This window comes from Suncus etruscus, chromosome 17, assembly GCF_024139225.1.
Source record: "Suncus etruscus isolate mSunEtr1 chromosome 17, mSunEtr1.pri.cur, whole genome shotgun sequence".
Classification (NCBI taxonomy): Eukaryota; Metazoa; Chordata; class Mammalia; order Eulipotyphla; family Soricidae; genus Suncus; species Suncus etruscus.
The window spans coordinates 13,590,978-13,614,119 of NC_064864.1; the positions used below are offsets into that span (position 1 = coordinate 13,590,978).

At 33.1% G+C, this 23,142-nt stretch overlaps 1 protein-coding gene and 1 non-coding gene across 2 annotated transcripts in view; both read left to right on the forward strand.

Moving 5' to 3' along the window:
• Positions 1 to 23,142, forward strand: part of PCDH15 (protocadherin related 15) — a 1,226,762-nt gene that overhangs the window by 856,303 nt on the left and 347,317 nt on the right. Inside the window, exons 6-7 of the mRNA XM_049790532.1 lie at positions 8,852 to 9,012; positions 22,307 to 22,462. Coding sequence (XP_049646489.1) covers positions 8,852 to 9,012; positions 22,307 to 22,462 — 317 coding nt within the window. The remainder of the gene's footprint in view (positions 1 to 8,851; positions 9,013 to 22,306; positions 22,463 to 23,142) is intronic.
• On the forward strand, positions 11,521 to 11,627 carry LOC125995381 (U6 spliceosomal RNA). The gene has a single exon (XR_007490918.1). It is a non-coding gene; the product is annotated as a U6 spliceosomal RNA (small nuclear RNA).

Consider the following 23,142-nt stretch of genomic DNA (forward strand, 5'->3'; position numbering starts at 1 on the left):
GTAAGAAAAAAAAAGAAAAAGTGAGGGGGGAAGTTCAAAAAAGCTAGAAGCCAAACCTATTGTCTCAGAATAATTTGTTGAGAGTTATGATAATACCTTAGATAATTAAAGATACATTTCCACTGAGGTGATTGTGAAACTGCAGAATAGGAATAAACCACAGTTGAGAGAACTACTATTCTTTCTATAGGCTTATAAGGATATTGCCAGAAAAGTTCTTGGGTAGAACGGACTCAAAGAAATAGTCATGGTGTATGTCAATAGTATGAACATTAAAGTCCTGAATTCTACCTAAGTTCTTAAGTTACTTGTCTGTACTTTGAGAAAATAATTTCACGAGAATATGATGAAGCAAATAGTATTACTTATAATTTGTAAAACAAAATCAAAAGAAAACTTCCCTGTCTCCACATGAAGGAAAAGAAAATCAATTTACATCCTGAGTAGTGATGTGTAGGTGACCCCAGGACTAAATTAATCACAAATGAAAGGCAAAACATTGTGTCCCAAGTGAAGAGGTGTGTGAAGGACTCTAGAATGAAATGTGCTAGATTTTGAAATACTTTTCCAAGTTTCCTTATTCTGGAGCTTTCTGATCAATATTATTCCATTGTTAGGGAATCATCAGAAGAAAGTCTTTGAAATCAAGTCATATTTTTTTGTTTGTTTGTTTTTTGGTTTTTGGGCCACACCCGGTAACGCTCAGGGGTTACTCCTGGCTATGTGCTCAGAAGTTGCTCCTGGCTTGGGGGACCATATGGGACACTGGGGGATCGAACCGCGGTCCGTCCAAGGCTAGCGCGGGTAAGGCAGGCACCTTACCTTTAGCGCCACCGTCCGGCCTAAGTCATATTTTTTTGTTTTCGTTTTTTGGGTCACACCTGGCGACACTCAGGGGTTACTCCTGGTTCTGAAATCAGAAAACACTGCTGGCAGGCTCAGGGATTCACATGGGATGCTGGAATAAAACCCAGCTGCTTCCAGGGTCAGCTGTGTACAAGGAAATCTCCCTACCACTGTGCTATCACTTCAGCCCAAGAAATTAAGTCATCTTTATTCAAACTTATATGGTCATTTGAGCCCTGATGTATAATTTTTTATCCTAAGGGGTAATATTCACTAAAGTCAGGCATTTTTCAGAGGCTTATCAGATCTTTATTTTTGGAAAATTATCCCAAAGGGTCCTCAGCTCATGTCTTGGTCCACCATCTGTCTGGAACTGGGGGCTGGGAACAGAAATGCCTTTTTAGAGAACATCGTGGTTTTATAACTTTTTGAAATTCATTGTCCCTACCTGACTACCAATTTTAGTAAGATTTATGCAGGTAAACAACATCAGCATCAACAAGAATATACCTACCATAAGTGCTAAATATATCTCCTAAGTTATAATTTGTAATTCTAACAAGATCCCTAGGGGACTCATATGCATATTGATATTGAGAATTACTACTTAAAAGTAAGTTTAAAGTTCCAGGTTGATGGGAAAGCAAAATGGATTTATTTTTATTTTTAACTTGATATACTCACTTTTTAATCCATACCATTCAAGGATTCCCAGTGGACAAATAATGAACTGGTTTTAATAACATATAAATGCACATATATACAATAAAATATAGCAAATTTATCCTTATAAATATGCTGTACTCTTTTCTGTATATTAGAAAAATTATAGAAATTTGCTGTTATCCAGCAGGTTACTACAGTAGCAAAAAGTCTGCCTGCTGCTTGGCTGCTGCAAGTCTGCAGAGGCCCAAGGCTGCCAGGGCTCACTGCTGCAAGACACAAAGGGGCCCATGGGGCCTGGCTGTCAGGTGGGTTTGTGTGCCCACCCAGTTATGCCAGCATGTAGCATCTGCCTTTCCAGGACTGAGAGCAAGAGAGAGGGGGGAGAGAAATCAAGTAAACTTTTTATTCCTCCTGGAATCTGAGACCTGCCACCACTGCCTAGGTTTTTCTGAGAGAGAGGAGGAGAGAGATGAAGGGAAATTCACAAGCCAGAGGAGGCCCTGATACATGAAAGAAAGAAAGGAATAGATCAAAGCAGGTAGCATCTCACTGATGCTTTATCTTTGGCCCCTGTGGACAAGCAGGGGCTGATATAGTCACTATACTGAGATCCATCCCCAAGCAATTGTCCTAATTATTCCTTTTATAACCTGCATGACAAAGGGGCATGACCAAGGGGTGTGTTCAGGGGACATGTCCAAGTTCAAATGTAGTTATAGTGAAATATCCAAGGGGACAATAAAGTCCAATTGCGTTACATCAACAAGAAATTATAGGGAAGAATGGTTAACTGATATGTGGTTTTCTGACCTTAAAGAAAATAAAGTCACTATGCAAGTGGCAGTTATAGAGTTGGTAATCATTATACTCTTATGTAGACTGACTTGGCTATCTCCATTATCTACTCAACAGCTCTGAATCGGAGGCCAAATCATACTCACAAATATGGCTATCAACTGACTCAGGAATCAACTGCCTTTCCAGTGATGTCACATAGATGACAATGCATATGTTGAATTAGTTGACTACAACAGCTCTGACTGAAAAATCATTAACTTGTTCAGAGAACACATTTTCCAAAGCAGTTACCATTTTTTTTTTGTTGGCAATACAATATACTACCAGGCAAGAGAGTTATTTTAATTAAAAAGAGCCTAACAAAGATCTCAAATCTACAGAGCAATGCAATGGCAACCACAATATTACAATATTCAGGTTTCAGAATTCTCAGGACATTAATTTGTTATATAAAATTGCATTGTTCTCTAATAGTAGTGGCACCTGATGTAAATAAGAGTTGAGTGTATATAAAAAAGAGTCAAGTATATTTTGTATTGAAATCTCAGTCTGATTGGAATTTGCAATTCTATGATCGATGGGTAAGTATTTCTATCAGAAAATTTAGTCATGTTTCTTAAGTAACTTGCCTGCCAACAGATGAATGTCTAAAGAAACTGTGATATATCTACACAATGGAAGACTATGCGGCAGTTAGGAAAGATGAGGTCTTCAAATATGCCTATACATGGATGGACATGGAGACTATTATGCTGAGTCAGAGTGACTTAGACACAGAATAGTTTCACTCATTTTGTGATTTAAGAAAAATAAAAGACAGAATGGTAATCGTTCCTAGAGACAATAGAGATGAGGATTACAAGGACAAGCCCATGATATGAAGCTTACCACAAAGAGTGGAGAGTGCAATTAGAGAAATAACTACAGTACACTAACAACTACCATGACAATGATAGTGTGTGAGAGAAATAGAATCCCTGTCTCAAAAACAGACAAAGAACAGGGTAGGATGGAAATGGGGTCATTGTTAGGGAAAAGTTGCACTGTTAAATGGGTGTTTTTACATTTATGACTGAAACTTAACTACAAACATGTATTTAAATAACAGTGAAATAGGCTTAAATACTCAGAAAATGTTCCCCAGACATACAATCACCTAATTTTTGATAAAGAAGCAAGAAATCCTAAATGGAGCAAAGAAAGCCTCTTCAACATGTGGTGTTGGCACAACTGGCTAGCCACTTGCAAAAAATTGAACTTAGACCCCCAGCTAACATCATGTATGAAGGTAAAATCCAAATGGATGAAAGACCTCGGTATCAGACCCAAAACCATAAGATATATAGAACAACACATGGGCAAAACACTCCAGGACATTGAGACTACAGGCATCTTCAAGGAGGAAACTGCACTCTCCAAGCAAATGAACGCAGAGATTAACAGATGGGAATATATTAAGCTGAGAAGCTTCTGCACCTCAAAGGAAATAGTGCCCAGGATACAAGAACCACCCACAGTGTGGGAGAAACTATTCACCTTATAACCATCAGATAAGGGGCTAATCTCCAAAATATACAAGGCACTGACAGAAATTTACAAGAAAAAACATCTAATCCCATCAAAAAATGGGGAGAGGAAATGGACAGACATGACAAAGGAGAAATACAAATGGCCAAAAGACACATAAAAAAATGCTCCACATCACTAATCATCAGGGATATGCAAATCAATACAAATATGAGGTACCACCTCACACCACAGAGAATGGCACACATCACAAAGAATGAGAATTAAACAGTGTTGGCGGGGAGGTGGAGAGAAAGGAACTCTTATCCACTGCTGGTGGGAATGCTGTCTAGTTCAACCTTTATGGAAAGCGATATGGAGATTCCTCCAAAAACTGGAAATCGAGCTCCCATACGATCCAGCTATACCACTCCTACGAATATACCCTAGGAACAGAAAAATACAATACAAAAACCCCTTCCTTACACCTATATTCATTGCAGCACTATTTACCATCGCAAGACTGGAAACAACCAAAATGCACTTCAACTGATGGATGGCTAAAGAAACTGTGGTACATATACACAATGGAATAGTATGCAGCTGTCAGGAGAGATGAAGTCATGAAATTTTCCTATACATGGATGTACACAGAATCTATTATGCTGAGTGAAATAAGTCAGAGAGAGAGAGAAAAACGCAGAATGGTCTCACTCATCTATAGGTTTTAAGAAAAATGAAAGACATTCTTGCAATAATAATTTTTAGACACAAAAGTGAAAAGAGCTGGAAGTTCCAGCTCACCTCATGAAGCTCACCACAAAGAGTGATGAGTTTAGTTAGAGAAATAACTACATTTTGAACTGTCCTAATAATGAGAATGTATGAGGGAAATGAAGAGCCTGTCTAGAGTACAGGCGGGGCTCGGGTGGGGAGGAGGGAGATTTGGGACATTGGTGATGGGAATGTTGCACTGGTGATGAGTGGTGCTCTTTACATGTCTGAAACCGAAATACAATCATGTATTAATTAAGGTGTTTAAATAAAATCTAAAAATATATATAATGACAGAATTATCCCAAAGGTACTGAAAAGGCATATTTCTATGATAAAATTGGTCTACAAAAATATATTAAATAGTCTATATAGAAAAATAAATATAGTATTATTGACAAGTGAGAGGCTGATTTTACCTATCTTGCAACTGAGAATATAAAATTATACTACTGTTTAACTGGGAATTCTGAAAATATGAAATAGTAAGTGGACTTGTTAAAAGAGAATTAAGTCATTATTCAATTACAACAGGTAGTTTTAACATCATTTTAAAATGATTTAAACTGCATTTTAAAATGAAGTTAGCTTTTAATTCATTTAAATTCATTTAAAAAAATGCTGTGGGATTCAGCTGTGGAAGCCAGCGACAGTGAGAAACTTGCCTTGAGTCAGATCTTAGTGGAAGGCGTTTAATTACTTTCATTGCATTTAATGTTTGCAATGGAGGAAATTTGTGATAAATGGCTTTGACAATATTGAGGAGAGTTTCTTAAATTCCATATTATTGAGAACATTTATCATGAATGGCTGCTGGACTTTGTCAAACAATTTCTCAGCATCTATGTATATGATCAGATAATTTTTTTTTATTGATAGTGTATTATATTGATTGACTTGCATGTTATAGCCTCCTGGCATCCCTTGAATGAATCCTGCTTTATCATGGTGTGTGTAAGTTTCATGATGAGTTTTGGATTCTGTTTGTTACTATTTTCTTAAGAATATTTGCATCCATGTTTATGAAGGATATGAGCCTATAATTATTTTTGTGTGTGTGGTTTTTTTGGGGAGTGGGGTTACAAGTGGTGATGCTCCTGGCTATGCACTTAGAAATTGCTCCTGGATTTGGGAACTATATGGGACTCTGGGGATCTATCCCATCTTCGTCCTGGGTCAACCGGGTGCAAGGTAAACACCCTATCACTGTGCTACTGCTCTGGCCCCACAAAAATTTTATTCATTTCTGAAGAGTTCTATTGTTTTGTAGTATAAAATTCTAAAGTAGTCTCATATTACCCAGTCTCAGGTGAATGTAGTGACCTTCTTTTTCTTTATTTCTGATTCTGCTTATTACATTTCTCTCCATTTTGCAAGTGTTGTTCATGGTATATATATATATATATTTTTTTTTCACAAAACCAACTTGCTTTCAATGATCTTTTGGATTGTTATGTGAGTGTACAGTTCATTAATTTCTGCTTTAGTTGTATTGTTTCGTTCTGCCTTTTTTTTCTTAAGCTCACTTTGTTTGTCATTTCCCAATTTTTTTAGCTATGCCATTAAGTAATTTGTGTAAAACACTTCCTTTCTGATGAATGTTTGTGAAGCTATTGGTATTCCTCTTAATACTGCTTTGTCTGTGTCCGTCAGATTGTGATAATTTGTGTCTTTATTCTCATTTTTTTCCTCTCTGATTTTTCTCTGAACCACTTTCTTTTCAGTAGTGAACATTTTTATTTCCAGATTTTAAAAGTATTTCTCTATGGCTACTAGTAATTCATCTTTTTCTCAGTGCTTTATTGTCTAAGAAGATAGCATAACAATATCCTCTTGATTTATGGTTATATAATTTATAGCCCAGTATTTCTCATGTGCGTTGGAAAAAATATGCATCTAATTTTCTGAGAATGAAGAGCTCTCTCTATATATAATATGTATCATATAAAACATAATATCTAATATCTATTATATATTATTTTTATTTTTTATTTTTTATTTTACATTTTTATTTTCATTTCTATTTTCTTTTTTTTTCTTTTTTCTTTAGAGCCAATATATCTTTGTTAAATTTTAGTCTAATTGACCTGTCATGGGATGACAAGATGTTGGTGAACTCTCCACTATTATTTTGTCAGTACTAATTTTTTTCAAGTTTATAAGCAGAGATTTTAAGTATCTTGCTTGCCAATCATAGGGTGAGCATATGTTACATAGTGTGACATCTTCTTGGTGTATACATATTTTGATTAGTGAGAAGTGCTCATCTCAAGTTTTTATTTTTTTTTATTTAAACAACTTTATTACATACATGATTGTGTTTGGTTTTCAGTCATGTAAAGAACACCAGTGCAACATTCCCATCACCAATGTCCCAAATCTCCCTCCTCCCCACCCAACCCCCGTCTGTACTCTAGACAGGCTTTCTATTTCCCTCATACATTCTCATTATTAGGATAGTTCAAAACATAGTTATTTCTCTAACTAAACTCATCCCTGTTTGTGGTGAGCTTCATGAGGTGAACTGTAACTTCCAGCTCTTTTCTCTTTTGTGTCTAGACTCATGTCAATCGTTTAAAACTGAGGGCTTTTTTTAGGTCTTTTAGCCTAAAGTCTATGTTGTCTGTTTTTAGCATTGTCACTCTAGCCTTTTTAAGTAGGTTGCTTGTTCTCCAGCCTTTGTCTTTTAGTATATGTTTGCTCAAAGCCCTGCCAGGAATGATTCCTAAGCACAAATCAGGATGATTCATAAGCATAAAACAAGCCTTGAATACTACAAGTTAGGATCTAAAATAAAGCAACAAATAATTAAGTGATTTTTTTCAGAATAATTTAAATAGATTATCTGTAAAAAAAAAAGTACAACTGTATAATATAGGCTTTAAATAGCTAAGATAAATAATCCTCATATAATTTTATACTTTTTATATAGTATCTATAAATTATTTCTTTATCACTTTTGCTAAAATGTATTAGAAAACCAACTTCACACAAGAATGCCATACCTCTGTGAAAATGTTGAAGAAAATAATTTGCCATTCACAGAAGTATAAGAGTAAGCTCTATGAGTTTATGTATTTAAATTATGTAGAGTTCTTGTTAATATTTTCTATGTAAATATATCTCATTAACAAGTATTATATTTATAATGTATCATGATGATGATGATCACTATTACCAATTTTATTAGAAAATATTTCAGAGACTCCTTCTTATATTTCAAATTATACAGCACTATAACATTTAGCCTAATTTCAAGATTTAAAAAATGTAGCAAAAATGTTTTTAGCATTATTCTTCATGTGAGAATTATATTTATGAGTTATCTATTTTTTCTGTGCTAGCCTAAGGCAGTGAGTTCCCCAAATCAAAATCATTTATTCTAATGTCTGTAGAATGGCATTTTTATTTGCATACCACATCCCTGCTATATTCCATAAGTTTTATGAAATGCTTCAGCTGAAAATGACTTCCCTAATCTATAGTGTATTGTTGTTCTGTAAGGGGTCATCACTATTTGTAGGAGAAATGGCATTTGAGTTGCATCAGTGCTATAGAGTTCCATTTTTTAATGCATGGATTCTTTAACATAGTAGGAAATATTAAAAATGTGTGCCCTTTAACTTCTTTTCTTCAGATATCTAAAATTCAGTCCTCTAAAAATACAGATAATAATAAATCAAGCATTGAAATGTAGCATTGGGATATTTTACTGTTTAGTTTATTACACATGTCTTAGACAAGAATGGTTTTTGCTGTGTGTCTTCACATAAGTTTTGTCTTCCACATTAAGATTTATATATTATGGATTTGCTTTAAGATAAAAGAGAAGCAGTGCTCACCATGGGAGTTTCTTCTATTTTTTTTCCTTTTCTCTTATATTTGGGATAACTCTTTTTATATCTGAAATCTCACTGAGTGAATTGAAGTATCAGTCTTTGTTATTATAAGCATTCCCTTTTGTTCAGAAAAAATCTGATACTATCTGTGAGAAGTGATGGACAAGGAAGGAGTAAGATGTAGATAATGAAACTACAAAGTCTTTCAGTCTCTGACTTTAATCCTCCCCTACCCCCACAGAACAATTTTTTGTAAATACCATAAAAATTATATTTTACCTTCAGGAAAGAAAATATTCTATTTTGTTTAAAGTACTCTCTGCTTCAAAATATATATATTAGGTAGGGTTTATAGATATGATGCTTGGTAAAGAAAACATTCAAGTTGAATATATTTTCAAGTTATTTTCTTTGGTTTCCAGGTACAATTCTGGTGGATAACATGTTGATCAAAGGGACAGCTGGAGGACCAGACCCCACCATAGAACTCTCTCTGAAGGACAATGTGGATTACTGGGTGTTATTGGATCCTGTTAAACAAATGCTTTTCCTGAACAGCACAGGCAGAGTTCTGGATAGAGATGTTAGTGATTTATTTCCTTTACCCTTATGAAATAATTTTATTTCAATTTTAACATATGCATGCTTTTATTAATAAAATACCAAGTTGTAATTTTTCTGTATACAACAACAAAACAGTTCTTAAGTTTCTTGTATAAGAAAGGGATAATGTGTGATTAGTAGAACCAAAATGTGTGTGTGCTTGTGTGTGTGTGTTTTCTCTTCTAAGATCCTGAAGTGTCAGATTTCTGAATAATGAGTCAATAGTACAGAATAAAGAATGTGGGAGTCTTGGAAAAGAGAAATATTTCTCAATAACAATGGCAAAAATTTTAGGGTAATTTGGTACCCATTTGAGAGGAAAAAAAATTTGATGGGAACAGTCTCAAATTCAAGAGGTCATTGTAAGAGGGTACCGAATTGATGAATGAATATGTGACAATTTGTCTTAATTTTAATGAAAAGAAGGTGAGCAAAATCTTCCTGACAAAGTCCAAATTAAGCCATCTGCAGTTAGCATGACCAAAGTATTTTTTTAGTTAAGAACAGTTCATTTTACAAAGTGGATAAATGTCTAATTTCTGAAAGCAATGAAGATAAATAGATTTAAGTAATTAGTGAACACCATTTTATTCTCATTTATCTGAATTCTCAGTAAGGAAAAGGAGAGTTTTAGAAGCAGTAATTATATGGAACCTGGAGAAAAGTCAAGAATTATTTCTAAATTTGCCTGCTCCCAAATTTACCATCTATAATATAAATCTATATGTTGGCTTTATTAATTAGAAATATAAATTTTGGATTTATTAGTTTTATAATATAAATTACCTGTCTTTAATTTATAATATAAATCTAAATGTTGGAACCTAAATCATATTACTTTATAAGTTAGGATTTATGTTCCAATTCATCATATGGTGTGGCACAGATAAGCTCCAATTTACTCTATATATAAAATTCAGAGTGTCTAAAAAGACTCTGATGAAGGACACCATTCATAAGAATGCTTTATCAGAACAGTATATTTTGGCAAATCCAAAATACATTGATTGATCTGTGTTGGAAGATAGGAAATGTGAGTGATATTAATAATTATAAGTGGGAATGGTGGACTCAAGATAGGGAATAAACAGTTATCTTTGAAGCTTTTCTAAGCTCTTTCATTTCCATCCCACCTTTTGTGTATGCATACACACAAGGGTTTAAGAAGACTTTCTGTTTGGGGGCAGCGTTCAGCAATATTTAGGGGTTACTTCTCACTCTGCACTCACTCCGAATCTACTCCTGGTGATTGTTATGGGACCATATGGGATACCATAGATTGAAACTGGGTCTGTTATTGCAGGACAAGCACCTAAACCTGCAGTACTAGACTTTTAAGTCTTTTCATTGCCAGATAAGATGTACTACACAAAGTGGTAATGCATATCCCTTAAACATATGAGGTCCTAGATTTGAATTCTGTTATTATATGCCCTTCCTCAAAGAAATTCTCATAAGTAGCCCTTGGAGACCTCTGTGTGCACCGGAAGAAGTTGCCCACTTGACTCAACTGTTTAAGAGCATTGAAGGTTGATCCCTTTAACTACTAAAAATTAAAAAAATAGTTAGGGGCCGGCGAGATGGCACTAGAGGTAAGGTGTCTGCCTTGCAAGCACTAGCGATCCCCCGGTGTCCCACATGGTTTCCCCAAGCTAGTGGCAACTTCTAAGCGCTTAGCCAGGAGTAACCCCTGAGCATCAAACGGGTGTGGCCAGAAAAAACAAAAAAAGAAAAAAATAGTTATAGTAATGCTCGTTATGCTAATGCTTATGCCATTCACTGCATTGATGAAAACTTTGGTTAATGAAAAGGAAGATAAAAAGTTAAACACAAGTTGTTATCTTAGAATTTATTTTATTATATTTCTACTAGATGTGCTACTCAACAAGCATCTTATTGATTTTAGGTCCATCGATTTGGAATTTGGACTTATACGCAAATATCATGAATTCTAAAATACAACATATTACAGAAATTATATAAAAGTTACCTATTTTGTTGTTTTCATTTTAGCTGTTTTTCTTTCAAAATCACCAAATAATGTATTTATTTGTAATTTTGTTTTCGTTGTTTTCCAAAAACAAATTGGAAAATTGTTTTTTGCATTGCTTTAAATCATATAAGGAGCCCAGATCAGCTCAACAGACAGTGTATGCAAAGCATGTTTTGCATGCATGTAGGAAACTTGGATTAATGAGCCTAATACCTTATGTTCCTGAGTCTCATCAGAAGCATCTCCCTAGCATAGAGCTGTAGTAGTTACTGAACATTTCCAAAAAAAAATAAAATAAAATAAAAAATAAAACAAAATAAATAAATAATTTAATAAATTATAAGAATCCTAGACGGATCAAAGGGCTGAAGCATATCATCTCACTGGCCACCAGAGATACGCCTGTTGACACTGGTCAATGTATTTCCTTTCTAGCACTGTTGGAGAGATCCCACTCCAAAAAAAGCAAAGCAAATTTTATAAAAGTGCATTGTTACGCTCACTTCGGCAGCACATATACTAAAATTGGAAAGATACAGAGAAGATTAGCATAGCCCCTGCGCAAGAATGATACACAAATCTGCGAAGCGCTCCATATTTTCTTAAAAAGTGGATTGTTTTAGTCTAAATATTAACAAGAGAAAGGATGTCCTTTAGTAAAATTATTCCTGTTCTATTATTTTATATTTAGAACCTTAGGTTTTAACTAATAACAAAAACTATTTTTACTTTTTAAGATATAGGTTCCTCAAGTAACCTAAAGTAGAGCAGTGGAGCATTGCAGGAAAAATATTATTTTTCGGAATTTTTTGTTCACAGCCAACAGTGCTAAGGGGTTGATTCAGGTGGTAATTGAGTCATTTGCTCAACCTGTTGAGCTATTTCTCCAGCCTAGAGAGAAACCAGTAAAAATAGCATATAGAAGCAATTACATTAATCTATCTAAAAAAGAAAAAAAAAACATTTTAGCACTACTACACTTGGAAAAATAGCCTACAACATCAAAACAACTAATATATAAATTCAAATTTATTACTAATGTAGAGCTAAAGCAAAAAATGTTTGATAAATACTAAACATGATTAGAAGGGTAGATCTCGCATAATTTAGTATTGCTGATTCCCCTGCTCAAGGGTGCAGGCTACTTCTGATGGCTCTTGCAAAGCAAATGCTGGCCATTATTTTTTCGTCATACCTTTTATCACAAAACTGAAACGTGTGCTTTCTTCTGCTAATAAAATCAATTTTTAGTGTATCTTCAATAATAAGCAATCGACTTAATGAGATCTTTCTAAATGAAAGATGCTGGAAACTAGAATTTCTAAGGAATATTAAATGGAGTAACTCGCAAAAAAAATCTCTAAATAAAACATCAGAAACACGGAGTGACATACTTGATATGTGGTTATCATCTGGAAATGTATTTGTTAAAATAATAGAAAGGCATTCATTAAAAGTTCTCTTAACCACAGAAACAAGTATTTAAGCCTGAATTATTACATAATGACTGTCAAGAAGAAATATTACCATCTTGTACAAGTGTGCCCAGCTGTTGTGGATCTCAACATTTGGAAATAGAGTAGATGAAGGGCTTGAATCTTGCAAGAGAAAAAATAATTCCTTACCCTCTCCCCCCATTTGTAATTATTTTCCCTCCACAATTAAATATAGTCTAGTCATAGAGGTTTATGTTTCAGTCAAAAAATCTATGCCACACCATCATTTTCTATCCTGGAAACTTTATTTAAAATTTTAGTAGTAAAATGTTTTTAATTCAGAGCAAATAAATTATGATGTAAAAATATTTCAGACTAGAAAATAAAAATGTGACGTGTAATAAATGGAGTAAGATTCTGCTACAAAAAATAATATGTACCTGCAAGGAAAGTACTGAGTTTATAGCATGTGCTTTGCATGAAATGAGCCATAATTTGTTTCCCGGCAGGCACAGAGACCAAATCAATACCATGTACTCAGACCTGAACATTGAACTCCCAGACCATTTGGTTGAAAATGAAAAGTCTCCACACCTTCCTGTCACAGTTGGACATTCCCCCAATAAATTAACTAACTAATTTAATAAAATTTAATATGTGGGAGTCATCACTGAGAAGAGTTTAGAAATAAAAAAAGAAAAAAACATAGTACTATAGGTAACATTGAGGGACTATATAATTTAATATGGTAGACAGATGGTAGATTTAGTTTACTATTATTAAAGAATTTTCAGTATTGTTGTTTAATAGATTCAGTTGAATAGATTCAATTTTATTCTTGAAGTGAAGCTTAATGATTTAATTTAATATATTTTATAACACACACTATAGTAAATTTAGAATCACTATTTAAAATTTTATATTTGAACGTGGTTAAATGAGAAAAAATTATTTAGCAAGGTAAATTTTTCCCAAATATGAATATATTTACTGTTTGGTATTAAAATATTTTTAAAGTTATGTGCCACGGTGGATCACAGGTAGTTGTATATTATTGCTTTATATCTTTAATAGAAATATTTATAAATGTATAATGGACCATATATCTTTTGTAAGTCTATTCATAAATCATTTTTATCAGCATTTAATCATTGGTAATACAGATATATATGTTCTTAGAGTTTACAAACATGGTTTTACTCAAAAGCTATATATACATCATACACTTGCTACTATACTTCTAGTTTTATTTAAAATATAAAGCATCTACATGAAATATAGTTCTTTATGTTCTGCCAAAAATAAATTGAATGTTCACTTCAGGAATATAATGAATCATAATAAAAGTAAGTATTCTTAGAATAGCATCCCAGAGCCAAGAATCAGAGTTTGATTCTACTAACTACTGCCAAAACTCCATTTCATGGTTATTTGGCTAAAATTAATTTTTATTCTTCTTAATGTAAAATTGTACTGAAACTGCTTTTCGAGTGAAAATGTATCCACTAGTTTTTGCTTACACTGATAATTTTAAAACTGGCCTAGTCATTTGAGCTGAACAAAGTATCATGGACCAAGTGACATATAAATAACATAAGTGTACTTCTTATAGTTCTGGAAGTTGGAAGTTTGTGATTAGGTTGACAGCATGGGCAGGTGAAGGCCCTCTAATGGGTTTCAGAATTCTTTATCTTCACATGGCAGAAAAGGACGAGGGGTTCTCTATGATGCTTATGCAAGTAGCAATTGTATTTAAGAGATTTTTACTCATATTTCCCCAAAGCCATAGTTCTTAACACCATTACCCTGAATTTCCCCAAAGCCATAGTTCTTAACACCATTAGCCTGAGTATTATAATCTAATATAAGTACAAGGGTAGAAAACAAACATGCAGATAGCTGTGATTTTATTAGTTTATTTTATATCTTTCCATATCATTTTTACAATAGTTTTAGTATTCATATTCTAAGTCTATAAAACTACTGCCTTTTTGCCAATATTACTCTACCAACTTTTCTTGTGTCCTTTCTTCTCCCTCTTTTCTCCCCCACCCTCTTACTGGCTTTCTCAGATATGCTAGCAGTGTTTTGTATTACTTGGCTACTTTTATTGGTCATTACCTATGCCTTAGTCTTGTTTCTTCAGACTTCGTATATGAATAAGGAAATCCAGAATATGTCTATCGTCTTACAACTCACCTCATATATCATGATGCCTTCCAGTTTCTTCTAAGTCATGAGTTTCAAAATGTTGTTTTTTTTAACTAAGTAATATTCTATCCTGTATATATACTAAAATTTCTTTATCCACTCATCTGATAATGTATGCAGAACATAGGTATAGGAAACTGTGGTAGTGAATATAGGTGTGCATATATTTATGAGTCAATGTTATTTAGTTGGTGAAATGAATGTCAAGGACTTAGGTCAGATGCAAGTTCTATTTTCAATACTTTTATGAAATCTCCAAACTGTTTTCTATAAAGATAAACCAGATGGCTTTTCCATCCAAGAGTGAATGATGGCTCCTTTGCTGATGTTGTTTTGTTTTGTTTTGTTGTCTGTAATCTCATTATTTTTCACAGTTACAAAATTGTTCATGATTGAATTTCATTCAGACAATGTATAACACCCTTCAGTGGCTCACATTTCCTGTTTCACTGTGGTTTGCAATATTGTTAATTGGGGGTATCATGCCTATCACTTTATATCTTTTCAACCCCACTTCTTGTCCAGAGATATCATTTCCAATTATTATTGTCAAGTAATTCCTCTCTGCTCTACTGAACTCCACATTATTTGTGGCAAGATTTTAAGCATGAATTGGTACTATCTGACTGCATCTGAACAGTTCTATAGACAGTGTTTAGTATAGGCCATTCTCTCTAGTATAATTTGATATCACATTGGTATTTTGATTTGCATTTTTTGGCAATTAGTGATGAATTTTTCTACTCACCATTTGTTTGCTCACTATCTACATGTCTTCACTGGAAAACTTCCTTATCAGTTACATATCTCTTATTTTTTGGATATGATTGTATGGATTTATATTGTTGTTAGACTTTTAAGAACTTTATGTATTTTCCATTTTTTATATATGTGCTGTGAAAATATTTCCCCATCAGTATGATTCTAGTCATAGCTTCTGCTAAAATGCAAAACTTTCTGCTTTGTTAGTCACATTCTTTTTATTTTGTTTTGCTAGCAAAGTTAAATAATTTGTTTAGACACTTCTGAAATTAATCCAATGGAGAGTTCTGACTATATTTTCTTTGATATTTTATGAATTCTTCTCTTATACTAAGCCCTTTAATTACTATGGCCTTTAATTTTCAATTAAATTTTATGCATGCTATGAAATAAGGATCAATTATTTGTTTTCACAAGATTCTGTACTGTTTTTTTCCTACAAAATTAAAAAAAATGACTATCACAATCACTTTGTAGTAAAATTACTTCACATCTCAGGGTTAACTTTTGGGCTTTCAATTATAATCACATGGTCTGAGAACCTGCCTCATTTCCCTGCCAGACTATTGTAATTACTATCACTTGATCATGCATTTAAATTCTAGAAATGAAAAGATTCTATCAATTTTTTCATACATATTTTAGCTATTATTAAAATATAATGGTACAATACAAATTTTAGAATATTTTTATATGTCCTCAGCAAATGTCATGGTGAAGATTACATTGAATAAATCTAGTGCTTTGTGTAGGATGATTATTTCATTTGTTATTATTGCCTTTGAAATACAGTGAATTGAATCATACCTTAGAGTACTGAGGGCCCACACCTAAGTCTCTAGAGATTCAGAGTTTATTCTCGAGATACAGGAATACTTTAGTTGGTGCCAGAGATAAAATACAGGCTGGATGAATAGGAGGCTAGTGCCTTGTTTTTGACACTAACTCTCAAGCTAGCATGGTCATTTTAGAAATGTTAATTTTTTCATTTCAACAATGTGGAGTAACATGGAATATATGTCTTAAATTTCCATGTGTTTTATTTTATTTCTTTTAGTAGTGATTTGGAGTTTCATTAAAAATCTCTTTGTGAAGATAAATATAGGACTTTATTTCTCTTTCTCTTCTGTCATTGTTTATGCAATGGATTTCTATGAGACACTTTGCTATGAAGATTTATTAGTTCTAAGATTTTTCAATGACTACAGATTTTATGTGAAATACATTATCTCTGAGCTGTGATAATTTGTCTTTGGCTATCAGAATCCCTTTAATTTCCTGTTTTCTTAATTGTTATTACTCAAATTTCCTGTAATAAGTTGTATAATATTGATAACCGTGGACATCCTTATTTTGGGTTTTATCTGAAAGGAAATAGTTCACTTTTCACCATTGAATATTATGTTAGCAACGAGTTTCTAATATATGTTCATTAGTATAGTGAAGTTCCTTAATCTGTTCCCACTTTATTGACCTTTATTTAAAATTATAAATAGATGTTGGAATTAGTTTAGTGCTTTCTTTTCATGTATTGAAATGATTTTATTTTGACCATCCATTTTTTTTTATTGATGTAACATATCACATCAGTTGGTTTATCTAAGAAAACCCTTGCATTTCTCTGATTAATTCACTTGAGGTATGATTAATATAATGTATTGCTCAAATCTGTTTGACAAAAGTTTGTAAAGTATCTCTGCATCTATGTTTTTCTGGAAAATTTTTCTGGTATTTTGTTCTTTTAGTGATGTTTCTCATTGCTTTTGGTAATAACAATATTAGCATCATAGAAATGGGAAGATTTTCTGTTTCTACTTTCTTGAAGAGCTTAAGAGAATAGGAAATAATCTAGAAGAACTCACTAATGAACTGTACTTGAGATTTTTTTTGGAATACTGTTTTATTTCGATTCTAGTCGTTGGTCTATTTTCATACTAGTAGTTGGATCTTATACAGTCTTTAATGCAACAGTCTTAGGTGGTTTTTATTCTAAACATAAATTTATTTTGTCTAAGTGCTCTAAAATTGTGGCATAAATAGGGGCCAGAGTGATAGCACAGCATTAGGGCATTTGCCTCACAAGTGACTGATCTAGGAGGAACCTTTGTTCAATCCCCTGGAGTCCCATATGGTCCCCTGAGCATGGAGCAATTGTTGAGTGCAGAGCCAGGAGTAAGCCCAGAGCATCACAGGGTGTGGCCCAAAAAGAAAAATAAGATGTGGTATAAAATTGTGTGTAACAACCACATATGAAAATTATAGTAACATTAATATTTGTGGTTTTGATGTATACATTTATAGCATTCCATCTCCACCAAAGTGCCTAAGACATATATCATCACCATATATCATCACCTTATAGTTCACCTTTATATGTCCTCTCCCCTTTAATGCTTGATATTTTCATCTGTAACCCAAAGGATTTAAAGAAGGGGTTTGGAGAAGTCTCAGAGTTTGCTTTGTGCCTGGAAATTTGAAAATTTACACATAACACCTCTGGTCCCCCCAAACTCTCCCAGGAGTAACCTCTTCATATTGAACTGGAAGTAGCATTGGAGCCTTGAAGGTTTGTTACTTCCCCTAAAAGAAAAAGTAAATTCATATCCACTCTTATGTATTATTCTTTAAATTAATGCACACACAATTTTGATAATATAGGACAATTAATAAAATACCAAAAGTACATTGCATTATTTTATATACTGATTTCTAAATTGGGAAAAAAGTTTATACATCCTGGTATAAATAAATGGTAGTTTTAAATAATTATCTCCATATAATTAATAAGTTTTTTCCTGTTTTCAATAAAATAAGAATATTAGAGAAGTAAAAAACTGTTGTGGCTTATTTCTGTCAAAAGTTAGGAATGAGGGGCCGGGTAGGTGGCGCTGGAGGTAAGGTGTCTGCCTTGCAAGCGCTAGCCAAGGAAGGACCGCGGTTCGATCCCCCGGCGTCCCATATGGTCCCCCCAAGCCAGGGGCGATTTCTGAGCGCATAGCCAGGAGTAACCCCTGAGCGTCAAATGGGTGTGGCCCAAAAACCAAAAAAAAAAAAAAAAAAAAAAAAAGAGAAAAAAAAAAAAAGTTAGGAATGAAGACAGCATAACAGTAGGGTGTTTGCCTTGTATGCAGTTGTCCCAGGATGAACCTGGGTTTGATCCCAGGTATCCCTTAAGGTCCCCTGAGCCTGCCAGGAGCAATTTCTGAGCCCAGAGCCAGGAGTAACCCCTGAGCACTGCTGTGTGGCCAAAAGAAATAAAGTAAGCAATGATAAAACAAAATTTGACTAAAGCATTACTAAGCAGTTTAGGATTCTAAAATCTCGCTACAATTAACTGACTTAGTAGAACTGCACTCGATATTTATGACCGTACAATACAGCTGAAAAAATCTATTCCAATTTGAGATTTTAATGTGTATTATATATTACATATTAGCCAAAGGGAATGCTTACCTTCAGAACGATCTATTATATTTGGAATATATAGCAAGCTAAGTTCTGTTCATGTACTAATAGTTGCAAAGGGACCTAGAATATAGAGTGACAAGTTTCAGATGACCCGGTCATTTATAATTTAGGGATACTTTACAGGAGTGTGTGGAGACTAAGAGCAAAGTGTCTGACCTATTGATTTGGGAAGATTGCAAGCTTTCTGTCTCCAGTACTACTATTCTACATAACTTTAAAAACTAAAATGGAATGTTTTTATAGATTCATCTTATAGTTTTAGAAGATAAAAATTTAAAAAAATTAAAAAAAAATAATTTTAAAAGAAAATTTAAAGAAAATAATTAATTTTAGTGTTTCCAATGGTTTTGTTAAAAATTAATAGTAAAACATCTATTCTTATTTTTAAATATGATAAAAAAAATTTCAGCACCTGTATTTAAACATATTCAAGAAAACACTTAAGAGTTAGTAGTAAAGATGGATTTTATCTAACTTAATTTCTTTACAGAAAACATCTGAGAACTATATTTTATAAATCTTCTTTTAAGCTCAAGTTTATATACTTCAAAAATGAACAAACTTATAGAATAATTTATTCTCTTCAGTGTCACAATAGCTTAATTGGAATACTCTATCTTAAAATGTTTGTTTTGAAATACCTTGTGCTTATTGTTATTATTTCTGCTCTTTGAAGCTACAGTTATCAAGCTTATAATAGCTCTTTCATTAACAACCTTTCTTATGCCTGGAATATAGTGCTTTATAGTTAAAACATTTTAAAAAGTTATCACATATTTTAAGGTGTTTTAATTTACATCCTATTTTCCTATAAAATGTCACTTATTATAATCCACATAACTCTGAATCTCATACTGTTAACAAATACAAAGTGTGAATTATTTTTCCAGAATCCTATTTAAATTCTATTAAATGTTGGCATGTATAATTATCTTTTAGCCAACAAAATGTCACTAAATATTTTATATGTATATTTATTGCCATATATTTTATTATTATTAACTTTATTATTTATTAATTGCTCCTGGATTGGGGGGCCATATGGGAAGCTGGGGGATTGAACCGTGGTCTGTCCTGGATCAGTCGGGTGAAAGGCAAACACCCTACTGCTGCACTATGGCTCTGGCCCTATAAGATATATTTTATGAGCATAGATGTGTGTGTGTGTAATTTCAAATTAGAGTTTTTGTTCATTGGTATTTCTAAATACATTGATACAGTAACATGCAATAATGTTTATATAGATAGTTGTAGTGAGGGTCACCTAAGGTGATCTACCCCTTGAGGGCATCTAGTCTTTTGAGTTCACATGACCATATCTTGTAGAGTTGCTGGAAAAAAATATGGTATGTTTGTTGCTGGAGTAGGAAGTCATGTGGTACTAAGGATCAAACCTAAGGAATCATAAAAATATTCTAAGGCCTCATGCATATTCTAATAGCATGATATATCCTCTATTACCTGAGGAATATCCCAAGATTCATTCAATTTTAATATTTTAATTGTTTTTTATTTTTTATAAAATTTATAGCATTTTAAATTCCTATTGAGAAAGTATGGGTTTTCCAGTTCTTTATTCTTTATTCCCACCAATAAATTTGTCCTAATATTTTTATCTTTTTATTAGCCTTCTCACAGGTGTGAGGTAGCATATTATTTAAGTTTTGATTTGGATTTCTTCTGTAAGTGATAGTTATCATTTTTGATGTTGTGAATGCCTTCTTTGGTAAAGTGCTCAGTTCTTTGTTCCAATTTTATTGGAGTTCTTTGTTTTACTTTTTTTTGTTTTGTGATTTCTTTTTAATATTTCTTTTTTTGAAACCTTTTTTTCCTTTATTTAAACATCTTGATTACAAATATGATTGTGATTTGGTTTCAGTCATGTAAAGAACACCCCATTCACCAGTACAACATTCCCTCCACCAAGGTCCCAAATCTCCCTCCACCTGAACCCCACTCCCACCTATACTCCAGACAGGCTTTCCAGTTCCCTCATTCATTCACATGATTGTGGTAGTTCTCTGTGTAGTTATTTCTATAACTGCACTCACCACTCTTTGTGGTGAGCTTCATGAAGTGAGCTGGAAGTTCCATCCCTCCTCTCATTGTCTCTGAGGATTGTTGCAAAAATGACTTTTATTTTTCTTAAAACCCATAGATGAGTAAGACTATTCTGCGTCTCTCTCTCCCTCTAACTTATTTCACTCAGCATGATAGATTCCATGTACATCCATGTATAGGAAAATGTCATGACTTAATCTCTCCTGACGGCTGCATAATATTCCATTGTGTATATGTACCACAGTTTCTTTAGCCATTCGTCTGTTGAAAGGCATCTTGGTTGTTTCCATAGCCTGGCTATTGTGAATAGTGCTGCAATAAATATAAGTGTGAGGAAGGGGTTTTTGTATTGTGTTCTTGTGTTCTTAGGGTATATCCCTAGGAGTGGACTAGGTGGGTCGAATGGGTGATCAATTTCCAGATTTTGGAGGAATCTCCATATCACTTTCCATAGAGGTTGGACTAGACGGCATTCCCAGCAGCAGTAGATAAGAGTTGCTTTCTCTCCACATCCCTGCCAGCACTGATTGTTCTCATTGTTTGTGATGTGCACCAATATCTGTGGTGTGAGGTGTTATCTCACCTTTGTTGTTTTGATTTGCATCTCCCTGATTATTAGTCAGGAGGAGCTTTTTTTCATGTGCCTTTTGGCCATTTGTATTTCTTTTTTTTATCAAAGCGTCTGTTCATTTCTTCTCCCCTTTTTTTGATGGGATTAGATTTTTTTTCTTGTAAAGTTCTGTCAGTGCCCTGTATATTTCACCTAAGATGTATTGTGTTCCTCCAATTTATTAATATTGTTGTTTCAATAAAATATTCTTTTGATGGTCATCATTAGCTTTGGATGTTTTTTGTTTGTTTTAGTGTTATAGTGGGCCACATTCAGTGTTACTCAGAAGTTACTTCTGTCTATGTATTAGGTAAGACTCCCATCTAGCACTTTTAGTGGAATTCCTAGCTCAGAGAACCATTAGAGTAATACTAGTCTCAAACTCAGGTCAGTTTCATGCAAGTCAAATGCCCTATCCAATATATAGTACAGTGGATAGGGCATTTGTCTTGCATGAATATATATATATATATATATACGTATATATATATATATACGTATATATATAAACCCAAACTTTATATTTTATATATCATGAAGACTCATTGTAAGCACCTATTTACCTGAGATATAATAAAGAACATGAAATGATCATAATATATTTTGTGTTTAAAATGCCACAAAAGATAATTAAATAGAGAAAATAATAATTTTGTTTAAACTGTAATTTGACTGTAATAAGAAATTTTCATTTTAATTGTTTTCTTTAAAAGATGCAATTTCTGCATTGCAGCCACCAATGAACATACACTCAATCGTGGTACAAGTCCAGTGTGTAAATAAAAAGGTGGGGACTATTATTTACCATGAAGTACGGATCGTGGTTCGAGACAGAAATGACAACTCACCCACATTCAAGCATGAAAGTTACTATGCCACAGTGAATGAGGTCAGTTTCCATTATTTATCTGTCATCTTTTATGTTGATATGGGTAACTAATTGAGTTCACAAATATTTTAATTTAATATTTATAATCATAGACTTAATATCATAGACATAAGAATGATGCACTGCAAGAAAAATTTCTTCTTAGAGGATCACTACAATTTACCTTATAGAGAAAAATGAATTATTAATCAATGGTACCAACTTATTTGAGTAGATTATTATCCTATCACCTATAACCACATATATAGTTATTGAAGTTGAACAGGAGCTACTCTTCTGGAAGATGTTGAACTGTTTTACTGTCACTGAAGAAAGATCTAATTAACTATTGCATAAAAATGTATTTGAGATTCTATTGAGTTGGTTCCTAATGTCAAAAACAACTAATAGCATATTTAAAAATAAAATGTAAATCAAAACTAAATTATTAAAATTTTAGTCATATATAATTAAAGGTCATATTAATATCTTTAATAAATGCTGAGGTATAGTTGCAAGCTATTGTTTCCTTATTATTCAAGGTCTAAAACCAAGGTCACTTTGTATATATGTATGAATATATATAATTATATATAAATATCTTATAGTGGGAATTATTTAAATTATTTTCATTAATTTATTAAGAAAATATATCTAAAATCCCTCTAAAATCATTGATGATTTTTATTTTATTTTTACTG